Here is a 16609-nt window from a genome sequence, read left to right on the forward strand (position 1 = left end):
AGAGGGGAGGGGAGGGGAGGGGAGGGGAGGGGGGATAGCAGAGGATAGGAAAGGCAGCAGAATACAACAGACACTAGTATGGCAATATGTAAATCAATGGATGTGTAACTGATGTGATTCTGCAATTTGTATACGGGATAAAAATGGGAGTACATAACCCACTTGAATCAAAGTGTGAAATATGATATATTAAGAACTATGTAATATTTTGAACAACCAACAATAAAAAAATTTAAAAAAAAACTCTCATAACCCAATCGTTTCTCCTCTAAATTTTGTACTGTCTCACACATGAGCCTTTGGGGGACACCTCACATCTAAACCATAATATTATAAAAACTGGAATACAGGATATTTATATTTTAGACCCCAAATTGAGGTTTTTAATATATAATTTTAAATGTTTCTTCATATATTTTACTAAGGAAGAAGCAATTTTAGAAGTAAAACTCTTAATAAAACCAAAATAGTAAACAAATATGCTTATAAAATTTGATGACCATATTGGAAATCACTATCATTTTTCATATCAACTCATGTTTCCCATAAGATGACATTACATACACATACACACACACACATAAAAAGAAAGAGTTTTCCCCCCTTTAAATAATAAACTTGAAAGTAAAAATGGGTAACTGCTATTAGCATGCAAAATCAATGAAAAATATACTTATGAAGAAAATAATCCTTACACAGATATACTTTTTAAAAACTGTTTTAATTCCTTAATATACCTCTAAAGAAGAAAAACAGTATAATTTCTTATTCAAAATGTTATCTTATCAAAGTATATTCATATCAAAGGGTATCTACTTCAGTTTTATACAAAATCTTAAATTAAATTTTTTAAAAAAAAATAACTATGTTCTTAGTTCAAGTGAATAATTGTTAAAAACTGAAAAATTAACAAATAATTGTTTATTTCTCAAAACAATTTTTTTGAGAGCAAAGTAACAGGATTTATTAGACTAGAAGGAAGGGAGGGAAGGAGGGAAAGAAGAGAGGAGGAAAAGTGAGCTCCAGAATGGGGAAGAGTCCTAGGAGAGGGGTACCAATGCTTTTTTAAAACAGTAAGAAAGATGCTATGGTTTGAATATTTGTGTTCCCCCAAAATTTACAGCCTGAAACTTTAACCCCCAAAGATAATCGTATTAGGGCTGGGGATGTGGCTCAAGTGATAGCGCGCTCGCCTGGCATGCGTGAGGCACTGGGTTCGATTCTTAGCACCACATACAAATAAAATGAAGATATTGTGTCCATCTAAAACTAAAAAATAAATATTAAGAAATATATTTAAAAAAAAAAAAGATAATCGTATTAGGAATGGGACCTTTGGGAGATGATTTGGTAATAAGAGTAAGCCTTCATGATTAGTATAAGTGTAAAAGAGACTTTAAAGAGTGAGCTCTCCCCCACCACCAGGTGAGGATGCAGCAGAAGGCAACATCTCTGAACCAGAAAGTGAGACTTCTCCAGACACTGAATCTGCTGGCATATTGATCTTGTACTTCTCAGGCTTCAAAACTGTGAGAAAGACACACCTGTAGTTTATAAACTACTCAGTTTGGTATTCTATTAGAGCAGAATCGATTAAGACAGGAAGGAAATAATCAGTGTGGCATAAAAAGTCATGGAGTATTCTGTGATTCCTACATAAATTTTAAATACAAAGTTATAATCTATTCAGACCTCCTTAGGACCTTTAGCAAAGAAAAATACTTATTCAAGGTACATGAATAATTTATAAAAACAAAAAGACCTAACATACATGATAAGTTTAGTGGGAAAAGAAACAATGAGGGTGATGAGAGAGAAAGAGGAAAGAGGATTCTAGGAAACAAAGTATGAAGAAAAAAGAGAGAAAATATGCTTTGAACCAATCCAGGAAATCCAAATTTAGATTGGGTGAATTAAGAACTTACTATTCATTCTTTTTGTAAAAGCCTACTTATAGGATACAATTAAATGCAAAGTCTCATTACATCTAAAACATAGTATTATTTATTTATAAAAATATCCATTCATACCTGTTTTAAAGAAGTAAATCTGCATAATAAACTACAGTTATATGAAAGTTTTTAATTCACTGGGCTGGGAATTTAGCTTGCTGGTTGAGCATTTTCCCAGCACATAGAATGCCCTGGGTTCAATTCCCAGAACAAATTAAAAAGGAAAAAAACAAGAAACTTTTGAGTTTACTACTCTGATCCAATCTTTGACTGTAATATCAATAAAATTTACTTCTATACTAATAAACAAATATATCCAACGGTCAAAAATTTATCCATAAGATAGAAAATCTGATAAAGAAACAGGAAGTTAAGTACTTTTCTATATAATTAACAAACAATGTTAGTAAGGCGTGTGTTTCTTCTAAAATCTTCAAAACAAAACCTAAAATATGAGCAGTCTTATTCAAGGAAAGCTGTGTTTGGAATCTTAAAGTTCAGGAGGAGAATTTTTCCTAATATAACTACCGAATTCCACATACAATTGATCACAACTCTAGGTATAGAAAATTGCCACATACTGAGATTTAGTTTGTATACTCTAGTTTTCAACCCTTACATGTGTGAGAACCTCTCAAAAACATCCCTCAGTACACATAGTGATTTTAAACCTATCATAAATGGGTTAAGAGCATAGTCATCTTGTGCATGAGGAAATACTATTCTCTGAGTTAACATGATTCAAATCACAACTCACAAAATAATCTATACTATATCAGAGTGCAGTTAAAGTGTACACATAAAGCCAGCTATCAGCAACAAATCCAAAAACATGAAACTAATTTGGGAAACTCCAGTAAACATAAAGCATGTGGATTCAAAGACCAACTAATACAACAAAAATGTAACAATTTTTAAAAGCCAAATTAAATTTGTAGTTAAAATATGCACACAATTCTACATACTTTGAGAATTTTTAGTAATTAAAAACAATAAAATTAGCCAGGTCTGGTGGCACACACCTGTAATACCAGTGGCTCGGGAGGCTGAGGATCATGGGTTCAAAGCCAGCCTCAGCAACTTAGGGAGGCCCTAAGCAACTCAGTGAGATCCTGTCTCTAAATAAAATACAAAATAGGGCTGGGATGTGGCTCAGTGGTCAAATACCCCTGAGTTCAATCCTCGGTATAAAAAAAAAAAAAACTGATAAAATTAATAACGTTTAAAAAGCTTCATAAGAACAGGTGACTTAAGAGAAAGATGGCATGCCAAAGAAGATCAAATGGAATCACCTTATTATTAGATTAAATGGAATTACCATGTTAACATGTCAATAAAAATAATTGTAAAAAATAATTAAAATCAATTAAGAAATCAGTAAATAATTTGGAAAACTACATAAACTTTCTTGAAAAAAACATTTATACATTTCCCAAACAGTGAAATTTATGCTTTTCAAGTGCTCAAAAAATACTCTCAAATGCATTTAAAAGATAAAAGTATATTTTTAAAAGTCAACATAAATTGAAGTTTTGAAAATATAAATGGTATCTTATGTAGGAGTTTTTTTTAAATCAGTAATAACACTAAAGGTAATTTGTGAAGTTTAATTTTAACATAAAAATTTACTGCAAGATTATTTTAACCCAGTTGTTAAGAAACAATTACACATTATTATTTCTTCTTTAATACCAAATAATGCTAATTAGGTATTAATGTTAATACCTAATTTAAATTAGGTATTTTAGGTAAATGAGCTAATCTGTTTCTTAAATCCAAAAATAAGCCAACAATGAAAAATAGGAATCTAACTTTCATTCATTGTTTTAAAGTATTTTCTGCATCATTTCCCCAAACATTAATTATAATTCTAATTGTGACCAGTCTTATAGCTTCTAGTAAGGATCTAATCTAGGTCAACGATAAGCAAGTAAATGAGCATGAAAACTGTATGTACTAATTCTATGATATATACTCATTTTATGCACACACACATCTTTATCAAGCTTTCCTTAAATTGTATGTTTAGTTTTTCCTTCCAACTTAACTCAGGATTAAAGGGAACTCTAGAAGTCATAAATAGAGACCAAAACCAAGTCCCTTATTTTTGCTAAAATGTCAATCTAACTGTAGTAGATTTAAGGTGGATGTAAATAAACATTGTATATATTTCTCTTAATGCTATTCAAAAATCTCAGAAAATATTTCCCTGGGGCGGGGGGAGCAATTTGATGTCTCAAATAGAAAGTTTCACTCATTAAAACAGTTTTAAATAACCTTACTTACAGATATGTGTTCTTAAAATAATGGTTGTGTAATATTCTACTTCAGTTATTTCTATATGGGAACTTAGTAAAACCTAGTTTATCAGTTAGTCAATAAACCTGTTCAATGAATACTAATAAATCTAAATTTATCCAGAATAACAAATGAGAATACATGCTATTTCAAAATAACATGCATCTCTTTAAAAATTCAGGCAATTTTCAGAATACTTAAATCACGTTGGCTGAGTTGAGGTTTAGTTTCTATAGAATAAAGTTTTTTTATTGTTTTATACTCTTTCGTGAAATAAAAATTTGATTTAAACTACTTGATTATAATTACTTTCTTTTGCCTTGTACAGGATGCACTCCATTATTGGCCTACACCTAGTTACCCAGAAATATTAATGGAACAATACTGTTTCAATTAGGCACAATTTCTTCCACTTTAAAAATGAGGACTTCGAAGCCTAGTTCTATAACTAGTCATATTTTAAATTTGGATTTAAAAAATGTAGTAGAGGCACATTTTTTTAAACAAATACAGTATGAAATTTTGCTTTTCAGAGTCAGTGAAATTTTTTTTATGTTGTTTTTATGGCTATTTGCTTTACTTCCTTCTTTCCAACAAGATTAATAGCAATCTTCATTCTTTACAGTTAGAAACACACAGGCCTAAATTGTATCAAAACATAACATGGTATTGCCTGGTAAAGTCAGGTAATCTAGCACCATAAGAACAATTTGTACTAAATTTTAACACTATTCATTAACAGTTCCATTTTCCTGAGTTTGCGTTTGTTCCTTGGCATTGGCTTGGGATATAATCCATTTTTCAGAAGATATTCCTTGCTGAGGCGAATTTGAGCACCATGCTGAAGTTGGAAAGAGCATAAAGCTTGAAGAGGACGAAGCAAAGTCTGTTAAGGGAAGAAAAAAAAAAGACACTGAAAATTTATCTGTGACAAATCGTGATACCCTACTTTTTTCTTTCAAAAACAGAGGGAATATTGCCCATATTTCTATATGGAAAACAAAGTTTAAACTAAGTTTAAACTATGTTTTATTCAAACATAGTAAAAAAATTGTTGCTCTAATACTAATTTAATCTATAAAAAGCAGACTAAAAGAAACTTTTAGATACAAAGATAAGTACATTGAATTAGTTAAGTCAGTTTCAGTAACAAAGAAATGCAAACTTACTGACAATGACAATTAAAGGGTGACAGCAGGAGGTTAAGTGGTTTACTTCTTCTCTCCCCAGAGTCTAGGACTACATACAAATTAGATACCTGGGCTTTAATGCATATGAAATCATCCTAACTACACGTGTGTATCTGTCTAAATTACCCTATAGGGCCTAGCATGTAATATAAACACATAAACTGAGTGGATTTAGAAGCTAACAGTGAAGGAAGGGGTTGTAATATAACTATAGTACACACTCTACTGAAAGTTATTTAAATTTAAAAAGAACTTTTAAAAACACTATGTCAGGGTTTTAAATACATTTTGTATTGGATTGTTTTCTTGGTCTTGAAACTCCTGCCTTAAACCTTTTAAATAGTAATAGCAAAATTTTTTTTTACTATGTAAATAGTAATAGCAACAATTTTTTTACTATGTTTGAATAAAACATAGTTTAAACTTCATTTCTCTTGTCTAATCCAATGAACTTCTATTCTTCCCTTGTCCCCTCTTATTGTATATTATCATCCACACATTGGAGAGAACATTCAGCCTTGTTTTTTTTGAAATTGGCTTATTTTTCTTTTCTCTCTCTCTCTTTTTAAAATTTATATATGACAACAGAATGCACTACAATTCTTTTTTAATATTTTTTTAGTTATACATGGACAGAATATCTTTATTTTGTTTATTTATCTTTTATGTGGTGCTGAATATCAAACCCAGTGCCTCACATGTGCGAGGCAAGCGCTCTGCCACTGAGTCACAACCTCAGCCCTACAATTCTTATTACATATATAGAGTACAATTTTTCATATCTCTGGTTGTATACAAAGTATATTCACACCAATTTGTGTCTTCATACATGTACTTTGGATGATAATGATCATCATGTTCCACCATCATTTCTAACCCCATGCAACATCCTTTCCCCTCCAACCTCTCTGCCCTATCTAGAATTCATCTATTCCTCCCATGCTCCCTCTTTCCCTATCCCACTATGAATCAGCCTCCTTATATCCAAGAAAACATTTGGCATTGGGTTATTCGGGATTGGCTAACTTTACTTAGCATTATCTTCTCTAACTCTACCCATTGGGATTGGCTTATTTCACTTAGCATGATAATCTCCAGTTCCATCAACTTACTGGTAAATATCAAAATTTATTCTTCTTTATGGCTGAGTAATATTCCATTGTGTATATATACCACATTTTCTTTATCCATTCACCTGTTGAAGGGAACCTAGGTTGGTTCCAAAGTTTTGCTATTGTGAATTAAACTGCTATAAATATTGATGTGGCTGTGTCACTGGAGTACGCTGATTTTAAGTCCTTTTTGTATATACCAAATGGTATATAACTGGGTCAAATGGTGGTTCCTTTCCAAGTTTTCTGAGGAATCTCCGTACTGCTTTCCAGAGTAGTTGCACCATCTGCATTCCCACCAGCAACATATGAGTTAAACTGTTTCCCCCACAGCCTCCACAAAATTGTTACTTGTATTCTTGATAATTGTCTTTCTGACTGGAGTGAGATAAAATCTCAGTGTAGTTTTAATTTGAATTTCTCTAATTGCTAGAGATGTTGAACACTTTTTCATTTCATATATTTGTTGACCATTCATATTTCTTCTGTGAAGTACTTATTCAGTTCCTTTGTCCATTTATTGACTGGATTTGTGTGTGTGTGTGTGTGTGTGTGTTACATTTTTTAAGTTCTTTGTATATCCTGGAGATTAATGCTCTGAGGTGCTGGTGGTAAAGATTTTCTCCCATTCTGTAGGCTCTCTCTTCATGTTATTGATTGTTTCCTCTGCTATGAAGAATCTATTTAGTTTGATACTATCCCATACCATCACATTTCAAGTTATTGATTCTTGATTTACTTCTTACACTTTAGGAGTTTTGTTGAGGAAGTCAGTTCCTAAGCCAACATGATGAAAAATTAGATCTACATTTTCTTCTAGTAAGTGCAGGAGCAGGATCTCTTGTCTAATGCCTAGGTCCACGTTGAGTAGATTTTTGTGCAGGGTGAGAGATAGGGATCTAATTTCATTTTGTTACATATGGATTTCCAGTTTTTCCAGCACCATTTGTTGAAGAGGCTATCTTTTCTCCAGTGTATGTTCATGGTGCCTTTGTCTAGTATGAGATAACTGTATATATGTGGGTTTGTCTCCGTGTCTTTTATTCCACTGGTCTTCATGTCTGTTTTGGTGCCAGTACCATGATGTTTTTGTTAATACAGCTCTGTATTATAGTTTAAGGTCTGATATTGTGATGCCTGCTATAGCACTTTTCTTGCTGAGGATTTCTTTGGCTATTCTGTACCTCTAATATTTCCAAATGAATTTCAAGACTTGCTTTTTCTATTTCTATGAAGAAAGTCATCAGAACCTTAATAGGAACTGCATTAAATCTATATACTGCTTTTGGTAGTATGGACATTTTGACAGTATTAATTCTGCCTATGAAAGAACATAGATATTTCCATATTCTAAGGTATTCTTCAATTTCTCTCTTTAGAGTTCTGTAGTTTTCATTGTAGAGGTCTTTTACCTCTTCTGTTAGATTGATTCCCAAATATTTTATTTTTTGAGGCTATTATGAATGGTATAGTTTTCCTAATTTCTCTTTCAGTTGATTCATCACTGATGTATAGGAATGCAATTGATTTATAAGTGTTAATTTTATATCCTGTTACTTTGCTGAATTCATTTATGAGTTCTAGAAGTTTTCTAGTGAAAGTTTTTGGATCTTCTAAATATATAATCATGTCACTGGCAAATAGTAATAGTTTGAGCTCTTCTTTTCCTATTTGTATCCTTTAATTTCTTATAATTGTTCTGGCTAGAATTTCAAGGACTATGTTGCATAGAAGTGGTGAAAGAGGGCATCCCTGTCTTATTCCAGCTTTTAGAGGGAATGCTTTCAATTTTTCTCCATTTAGAATGATGTTGGCCTTGAGTTTAGCATATAAAACTGTTATAATGTTGAGATAAGTTCCGACTATCACTAGTTTTTCTAGTGTTTTGCTCATGAATGGATGCTGTATTTTGTCAAATGCTTTTTCTGCATCTGTTGAGATAATCATGTGAATCTTGACCTTAAGTCTATTGATGTGACGAATTACATTTATTGATTTCTGTATGTTGAACCAGCCTTGCATCCCTGGGATGGACTCCACTTGATCGCGGTGCACTGTTTTTAATGTTTTTGTATGCAATTTGCCAGTATTTTATTAAGAATTTTTGCATGTATGTTCATCAGGGATATTGGTCTGAAGTTTTCTTTCTTTGATGTGTCTTTGTCTGGTTTTCATATCAGGGTGATACTAGCTTCATAGAATGAGTTTGAAAGGGTTCTCCCCCTTTTCTCTTTCATGGAATAATTTGAGGAGGATTTGTATTAGTTCTTCTTTGAAGGTCTTATAGAATCCATCTAATCCTGGGATTTCCTTTATTGATAGGCTTTTGATAGCATCTTCTATTTCATTCTTGAAATTGATTTGTTTAAATTTTCTATGCCTTCCTGATTCCATTTCGGTAGGTCCTATGCCTCTAGATATTTGTTTATGTCTTCAAGATTTTCTATTCTACTGGAGTATAAATTTTCAAAATAGCTTCTCATTATTATTGGATTTCAGTAGTGTCCATTGTGATATTTCCTTTTTCATTGCAAATTTTTGTAATTTGAGTTTTCTCTCTTTCTCTTTGTTAGCGTGGCTAGGGATTTATGAATTTATTTATTTCAAAGAACCAACTTTTTGTCTCATTGATCTTTTGATTGTTTGTTTCAATTTCATCAATTTAGGCTCTGGTTTTAACTATTTTTCTGTCTTCTGCTTTTGATGTTGATTTGTTTTTCTTCTCCTAGGGCTTTTAGATGTAATGTTAGGTTATTTGGCGGCTTTCTATTATTTTAATGAATGAGCTCAATGCAATGAACTTTCTTCTCAGAACCGCCTTCAAAATCTCAGAGATTTTCACAAGTTGTATTGCTGTTAATATTTACCTCCAAGTATTTTTTTTAAATTCATCCCTATTTCTGCTATCCATTGGTCTTTTAATAGTGTATTATTTGGTCTCCAGGTGTTAGAGTAGCTTCTATTTTTTAATTTATCATTGATTTTTAATTTCATTCCATTTTGACCAGATAGAATGAAAGGTATTATCTCTCTCTCTCTCTCTCTCTCTCTTTTTTTTTTTTTTGTATTTGCTGAGTTGCTTTGTGGCCTAATATATGGTCTACCTTAGAGAAAGATCTGTGTTACTGATAAGAAAGTTTATTCAGTCATTCATGGATGAAATATTCTATATATGTCTGTTAAGTCTAAATTATTAATTATACTTTTTAGTTCTATAGCTTCTTCATTTCGTCTTTGTTTGATGAGCCTGTTAAAGTCACCCAGTATTATCGTGTTGTAGTTTATTTGATTCTTAATATTGAGAAGGGTTTGTTTGATATAAGTATATCTTCCATTATTTGGGGCATAAATATTTACAATTGTTATGTCTTGTTGATGTATAATTCCCTTAAGCAGTATGAAACCCCATTGAATTTAACTGCTGCAATAAAGACTCTGTTTACATGCAGTCAAACATAATTCCTAATTAATGTACACCAACGGAAAAAACAATTAATATTTTGCAAAAGCTTTACAAAATATAATTGTTGAAAGTCCCTCAGGTATATTCTCATAATTTTTAAAAATAAAGCAGGAGAGGAAATGGGGAAGTATATATTACTTTACAGAGTGAGCACAGTGGACAGATTAAATTGTGAAATATCTTACAATACATAGGAAACATAACTGGACTACATACAGATTGAGAAAACTGAAGACTCTATTGGTATTTTAAGACATTTATTACATTCTTCATGTATAGGAGAATACTAATGTTCTTTTAGTCAAGAGCCTGGAACTTTTCCATCTTAAATATAAGATTTCATCCAACTAAGGTAATTAAGGGAATGAATTTTGGAGCTAGATCTAGAATACGCCCCCCTCCTTCTAGGTAATAGTCACCTGGGTTACTAACAAATATGCCAGTCGTCCTTACTGGTAAATGATCAGATTGCATTAATCACCCTTTAGAAGTTAGGCATGGCCTAATGAAATGTGAACAAAAGTAATGTGTGTCACCTCTGGCCAGAAGTGTTAAAAGTGGTGTAGGATTCACCACGTTTCCTGCATCTTCCTTGATGAAAATGGAATGATGTATCTAGATATTTTCTCCATCAATCCATGTTCCCCACTGACTGCAATGAGCAGAGGTCCTATAGTCAACACCACTGGATAAAAAGCATCAAATAGGCTGTTGTCAATGATGCCATTTTAAGTCACTGCAGTCTAACCTAGACTGATCACTATCACTAGGTATGTATTTTAAGTTATATAACCTCTGTCTCATTTTTTTCATCTCTAAAATGAAAAAATAATATCCATCTCACAAGGCTTTTATCATAGTACTGAGATGATACAAAGCATTGTGCATACTGATAATAAATGATAACATTTTTATATAAAAAAGATCATCATATCTGAGGCAATATGAAAGTATAAGAGTCTGACTGATTTAGAGGAACAAAGAAAATCCTCCACTTAAAAATAATTTAATTTCTAAATGTTTATTTGGGGAAACCATTGCTTTATAAATCTTTTTGCCTATATATGCAGAGTCTATTTTTAAGGGACCATTATCACCAGCTTCAAAGCTTTTTTCACATTTCCTTTTGAAAGTTCAGAAGGTAAAAATTAATAAGTAAAAGAAATCCTGCAATGAAAAAAAAAATCACTAAGCACAATCCCCTAAGCCCAGGTAAGTAATACAGCAGATGAATAAAATACACCAAATTTTAGTTTGAAATTTCTTTTATCAATCTACAGGTAAGATTCAGAGGGACAAGAAAGGGTAAAAGGTTTAACTCTTGACTGCCTATGTTGACAACTGTGGCAATTAACAAACATTATGTCACTCAGTTCTCAAAGTACTGTGATGTAAACATACACACACACAAACATACACATTATAGGTAGGAAACAAGCACAAAGATTAAGTGAACTGCTCACTAAAGTGGTAATACTAAGTGATGAAGTTTTAAATCAAACCTACTTTAAAGCCCATGTCAAGCTACTTTTGGGAGCTATGTTTTCAAGTTATGCTACTTCTACATGCTCAAAAACTGCTTTAGAATAAAGGAAGAAGAATCAAAAGACTAACAAAGCTATTCCATACTGAGTTCTTAATTTTGAGGGGTCCTATGGCAACAGAATAAAACCATGAAAATTTATCACTCTTTCCCATCATCTTAAGGTTTTATTAAAATGTCCCTAATTAAAAGTTATTGAGCAAAAATGTATTTCATATGTAGAGTATATGGGAGGATATGTGTAGGACATATGCAAATATCCTTGGGGTCCTGAAACCAATACCCCACAGGTATTTGGGGACAACTGTCAAAACAAGCATATCTAAAGTAGAATTTCTGTGTTTTGACAAAAGTATAACTCCTGAAATACACATTGTAATCAAGATAAAAATCAACTCCATCACCTTAGAAAGTTCCCTCTGGCCCTCACTCAATTCTCACACTCCTGGAGAAGCATGCACTATACAAATTTCTATCTTCTTAGATTAGTATGACTGATTTTAAAGGTTCATATAAATGAAATCATGCAATTTGTGCTTTTGTGAATCTAGCTTTTTATCTCCAATACAGTGTTTTTCAGATTTAACAGCATTGTTCTATTTTTCAGTATTTTATATGATAAAGTTGTGTGTCTGTCTATTCTGCTGTTTAGATATCTGCATTGTCTCCACTCTATCTATTATACAAACTATGAAAAGTTTTATAAAAATTTGTGATTAAAAGCTATCATTTCTCTTAGTACTGTATCTGTGAATAGAATTGCTGACTTGCAGAGTAGGTATGTGCTTAACTTCACAAGAAATTGCCACATAGCTGTTGATTCCACTGCATACAACTCCCTGCAATGTATGAAAGATTCTGTTGTTCCATAAATGCCAATATTGGGCATGTTCAACACTTTTTATCTATTGAGTACAGTAAAATGTAATTGTAATACTATTGTTTGAATTTATTTCTCCCTTATAACTTACAATGTAAAGAAAAATTTACATGTTAAAAAATGTATTTCATAGCTTTCCTCTCCAGGTGTTCAGAGCAGACTATAATTTTTTCTGCACCTACATTTAGAACAGACAGGCTAATTTTTTACTGAAATTGATTTTAAGAGCTGGACTTAGAGTTCCTCCACCTAATAAAGTGGCTTTTACTATAAACTGGGGGTCAATTTTTGCCATCTGTAATAATAAGCAACTTGAAATCTTTCCTTGTACATCTCTTCTGCTCATGCTGACACCAACCATATTATCAACCCCCACAAAATCACAGGTGATTGTCAAACCTTGTTTTTCTGCTCCTGGCCATATAGTACAATTACTCTTAGAGACCAAAGTAAGCAAAATGAGGGCTCCAGAACCTTGGTTTACTGTGGGATTTTATGTTAAATTTAATCCACAGATAGTAACAAAAACTGAAGAGATCAAAAAAATTATCCACATTCTGTATCTTAAACTTTGGTTGTTCTTAGATATTATATTAAGAACATAAGATATTTTCCAACTTTCAAGTTGTATGATAAAGTTGTGTTTTTTGTTGTTTTTTTTTTTTTTGCTTTTAAGATATCATATCACAAAGCACATCTAACTTAGCAAGAGTCAAAGTCAGCTTTTGGCTTATATCATCAATGAATGCTTTTTATGACATCAACAGTCAAAGTGGTAAAATGTTGAAAATATGATATGTTGATGAAGAAGAAACCCTGAAACAATATCAAGAAAGTTGTTCTAAATATATAACATCAATTTTTGATAAAGTTCCTTCTCAATTTTGAAACAACTCATTGTGGATCAGAATCGAGAATATTTGTAAAATAGAATGTGAAATATTCTTGGCTAATGGCTTTGTTGCCATAATGGTAGACTAATTAATACCAGATATTATACCTATAAAACTGGGAAGGGGAACAGCAGCAGCAGCATTTGTAGCAATAATACAACCCCTATCCCTAATCCTAACCTTGTTTTAACTATATCTACTATTACTATAAATACCATCATTACCAACAAAGAAGTTTCCAGTTAAGATTGCAGTAAAGATCCAATTTCAACTGTGGGAAAAGGAGAAGAAACTTCATAGAAGGCTGTTTCTAGGCTCAAAAGGAGCCTAGAAGGAGAGGGAAAATCAAGTTTTAAGTCTATATTCAAAGAATATTTTATTTTTCTAAAGATATGAACTTTTAACAAGACTTTGGTTTGATATCTGAGCCTAGAATTTTACACTGACAAAAAGGGAAATACAGACATTACACAGAAAGCAACTTTAAAAAGTAGCACTAGGTTACGTCTTTCTGTAAAGATATCTAAAAAAGTGTGTGTTGGCTTTGTTGTTGTTTTTTGTTTGTTTGCTTGCTTGTTTTTTACAAGGATACAAAGTACAAAAAGATGATGTTGAATAAACGAAAGAGAAAAATAAGTGCAGGGGAATATAAAGTGCTATGTTGATGGTTGGGAAGTAGGTAATAAAGTTAAAGAAAAGGCAGAAAAGTCTGAGAACACTCCCTAGTCAAGTGTCCTTGGTGAATTTTTTTTTTCCTCAAAGGAAAATAAAATTGCCTAGATCTCAAACTAAGACTACTTACACATATGCACACCCCCAAAAAAGCCCACTAATGAAAGCCTGCTTCTTTCAAAAGAAGGAAAGTCTCCAACTTTTGACATTTTTTATAGTTTAGGATCGGTTAGAGAAAAAGGCAATTCAGTGCATGCTTCTAGCACTTTTTAACACTCCTTGCTCCTGAGACACTGTTGTTCTCTTTAGGATTAATATCTTGGTAACTAATCCAGTTACTCTGAGCCAAGCTTTTATCCATTATTGAAATTTCCTTCATAGCTGATGTAAATCTTACAGTAGGAACTATAGTGTATAAAGAAGGAGAAAGAGTACCTTAGCATGCCTGTGTCATGGTGTATGGTGGCGGGCAGCGTGTAGCAGGAGGAGTTATAAACATTATCCTCTGACTTTTTTTCTTCAGTTATAATTATCAAGATATTTCAATTATTAAAAACACTAATAACTTAAGTTTTACTTACATATATTTTTCTTTTACTATAAATGCAAAATTTCTTACATATTCTAAATATTGAGATGTTAATAAGCTCATTGAAACATTACTCTTTGCTGATGATTATTATTTATATGTGCAATTTCAGACTTTAATGGAAATTAAACAGAATGATGATTATAGGTTATATCCTTTTCATATTCTGTAGGTGTTTCTTTTTTAAAAAAAAGTATCATTTTTAAACTTGAAGCAAGTATAATAAGATAAAGAGGATGTTAGCATATCTCTTCAAGTAAAGGCACCAATGCAAAAAATAATGATGTTGCTACAGAAAGTTATTTTAATTAAAGAAAAAAGTTGAACACAAAAGAATACAAACTACTAAGAAAAAAAGAAATAGAAAATACTAAAGAAAAATCTAGCTAAAAAGCTATTTAATGTTGTGCTACTTAAATGCAAGTTAGCATATTACAAATGTTGTTTGCACAGTTAAGTATGAATATTTAAATAATGCAATCTGGAATACTAACACAGAAAAACACCAGAGGGGGAAAGAGGGTTATAAAAGTACATAAATTCCTATCACAGATACATTCAATTTGTCAAATTGAGCAAATTAAACATCTAAATTTTTAAAATAAAATATAACTGAACTCCTAGTTTCAAAAACTATGACTTTTCTCATACCTCCTGTATGTGATTATTCTTCTCCAAGATGGAAAGAGCAACAGCAGCACATTCCAGTGTAGAAAGGCATCTATTGGTTGGCTGCATCCGAATGACATACTGACTGGAAATGTTCGTTTTTAACTGCACCTAAAACCAAAAACAAAATAACAAAATGAAATTTTGGTCTTAAATTTAAAACTATAACGTTTGTGCTTTAAATATTAATTACTTTCCATCTAAAATTGCTAGTAGTTTAAGAAATAACTGAATGTATCAATTATTTCATATATAATATTCTTTTCTTCTTTTCACTGTTAAATAGTAGAAGGAAGATGATGGTTACACATTTATCTGACAAAGATGATACATCTAAAATATATACAAAGTCCTACATATCCAAAATACAGACTAATAACTCCCTCTCAGTGGGGAAAAAAGTATACACTTCATGAAGACAGATATAAGAAAGGTACACGAGTATATGAAAAAGAGCTCAAATGATCTAATGTAAATTAAAAACACAGTGGAATAACATTTCACACTCATTAGAAATAGTTAAAATAAAATAAATAAAGATATACAGCAAATTAAACTCTCACAGACTGTAGAATTTAAAATGATATTACTTCACAATTTTTTAAAATCATGCTTTATCCCCATTATTTCTTAGTATAGTATAAAGTGTTATTTAAAGTGTCATAGGTATACCTGTGTAGATGGTGTATAAAGATATACACAAATACACACAAATATATGTAATCCTCTCTTAGGTAAGAAATAGTATGCTATACATACTTTATATATACATTTCTCCATGGATATATTATTTTATCTGAAACCTGAAGATAGAGTCAGACATGAAAAACATCAGCAGAAAACCAATAGTCAACACTTGGGATTTTTGTCTCCTATTTTAAGTAAATAAAATTCAAACAATCTTATAAAGTCACATTCCTAGCCCACATTCTAAACAGAATCACATGTTAGGATATGCAGATAGAAGATAATTTCAATTTTTACTTCTTCAGGTGTTCTCTCTCGTTTTGTTAGTATTCTCAACGTAGTATGAGATCACTTCAAATCCATGACATCTTATCCTTCAATTCCTTCCCTCTTCTGTGTCTTATGCAGTCCCTCATAATGAGAAATATAATTCTTCTAGTTTGGCTCTTTGTTTAAAACAATTTTTCTCTATGGCTTTTATTTTTCAGAAAGGGAACAGGAAAGAGTGGGATACTATGGCTGCAGCTTAATGGACACTATGAGTATATATTTGATTTTGGAATACATACTTTATAAGCTGACTAATAATATTTGGAGTATGATTATATTAAAATTAATTTATATTTCTCCAAATGGAAAGATGTGAAGGAGATTCAGGGAA

At 31.7% G+C, this 16609-nt stretch overlaps 1 protein-coding gene across 1 annotated transcript in view; it reads right to left on the reverse strand.

Moving 5' to 3' along the window:
• Window positions 1-1981: 1981 nt before the first annotated feature.
• The window catches only part of Dtwd2 (DTW domain containing 2), a 159943-nt gene continuing 145315 nt past the window's right edge, over window positions 1982-16609 (reverse strand). The window contains 2 exon segments of the mRNA XM_015488608.2: window positions 1982-5136; window positions 15244-15372. Coding sequence (XP_015344094.1) covers window positions 4966-5136; window positions 15244-15372 — 300 coding nt within the window. The 3' untranslated portion in view covers window positions 1982-4965.

Source organism: Marmota marmota, unplaced genomic scaffold (genome assembly GCF_001458135.2).
Source record: "Marmota marmota marmota unplaced genomic scaffold, marMar, whole genome shotgun sequence".
Classification (NCBI taxonomy): domain Eukaryota; kingdom Metazoa; phylum Chordata; class Mammalia; order Rodentia; family Sciuridae; genus Marmota; species Marmota marmota.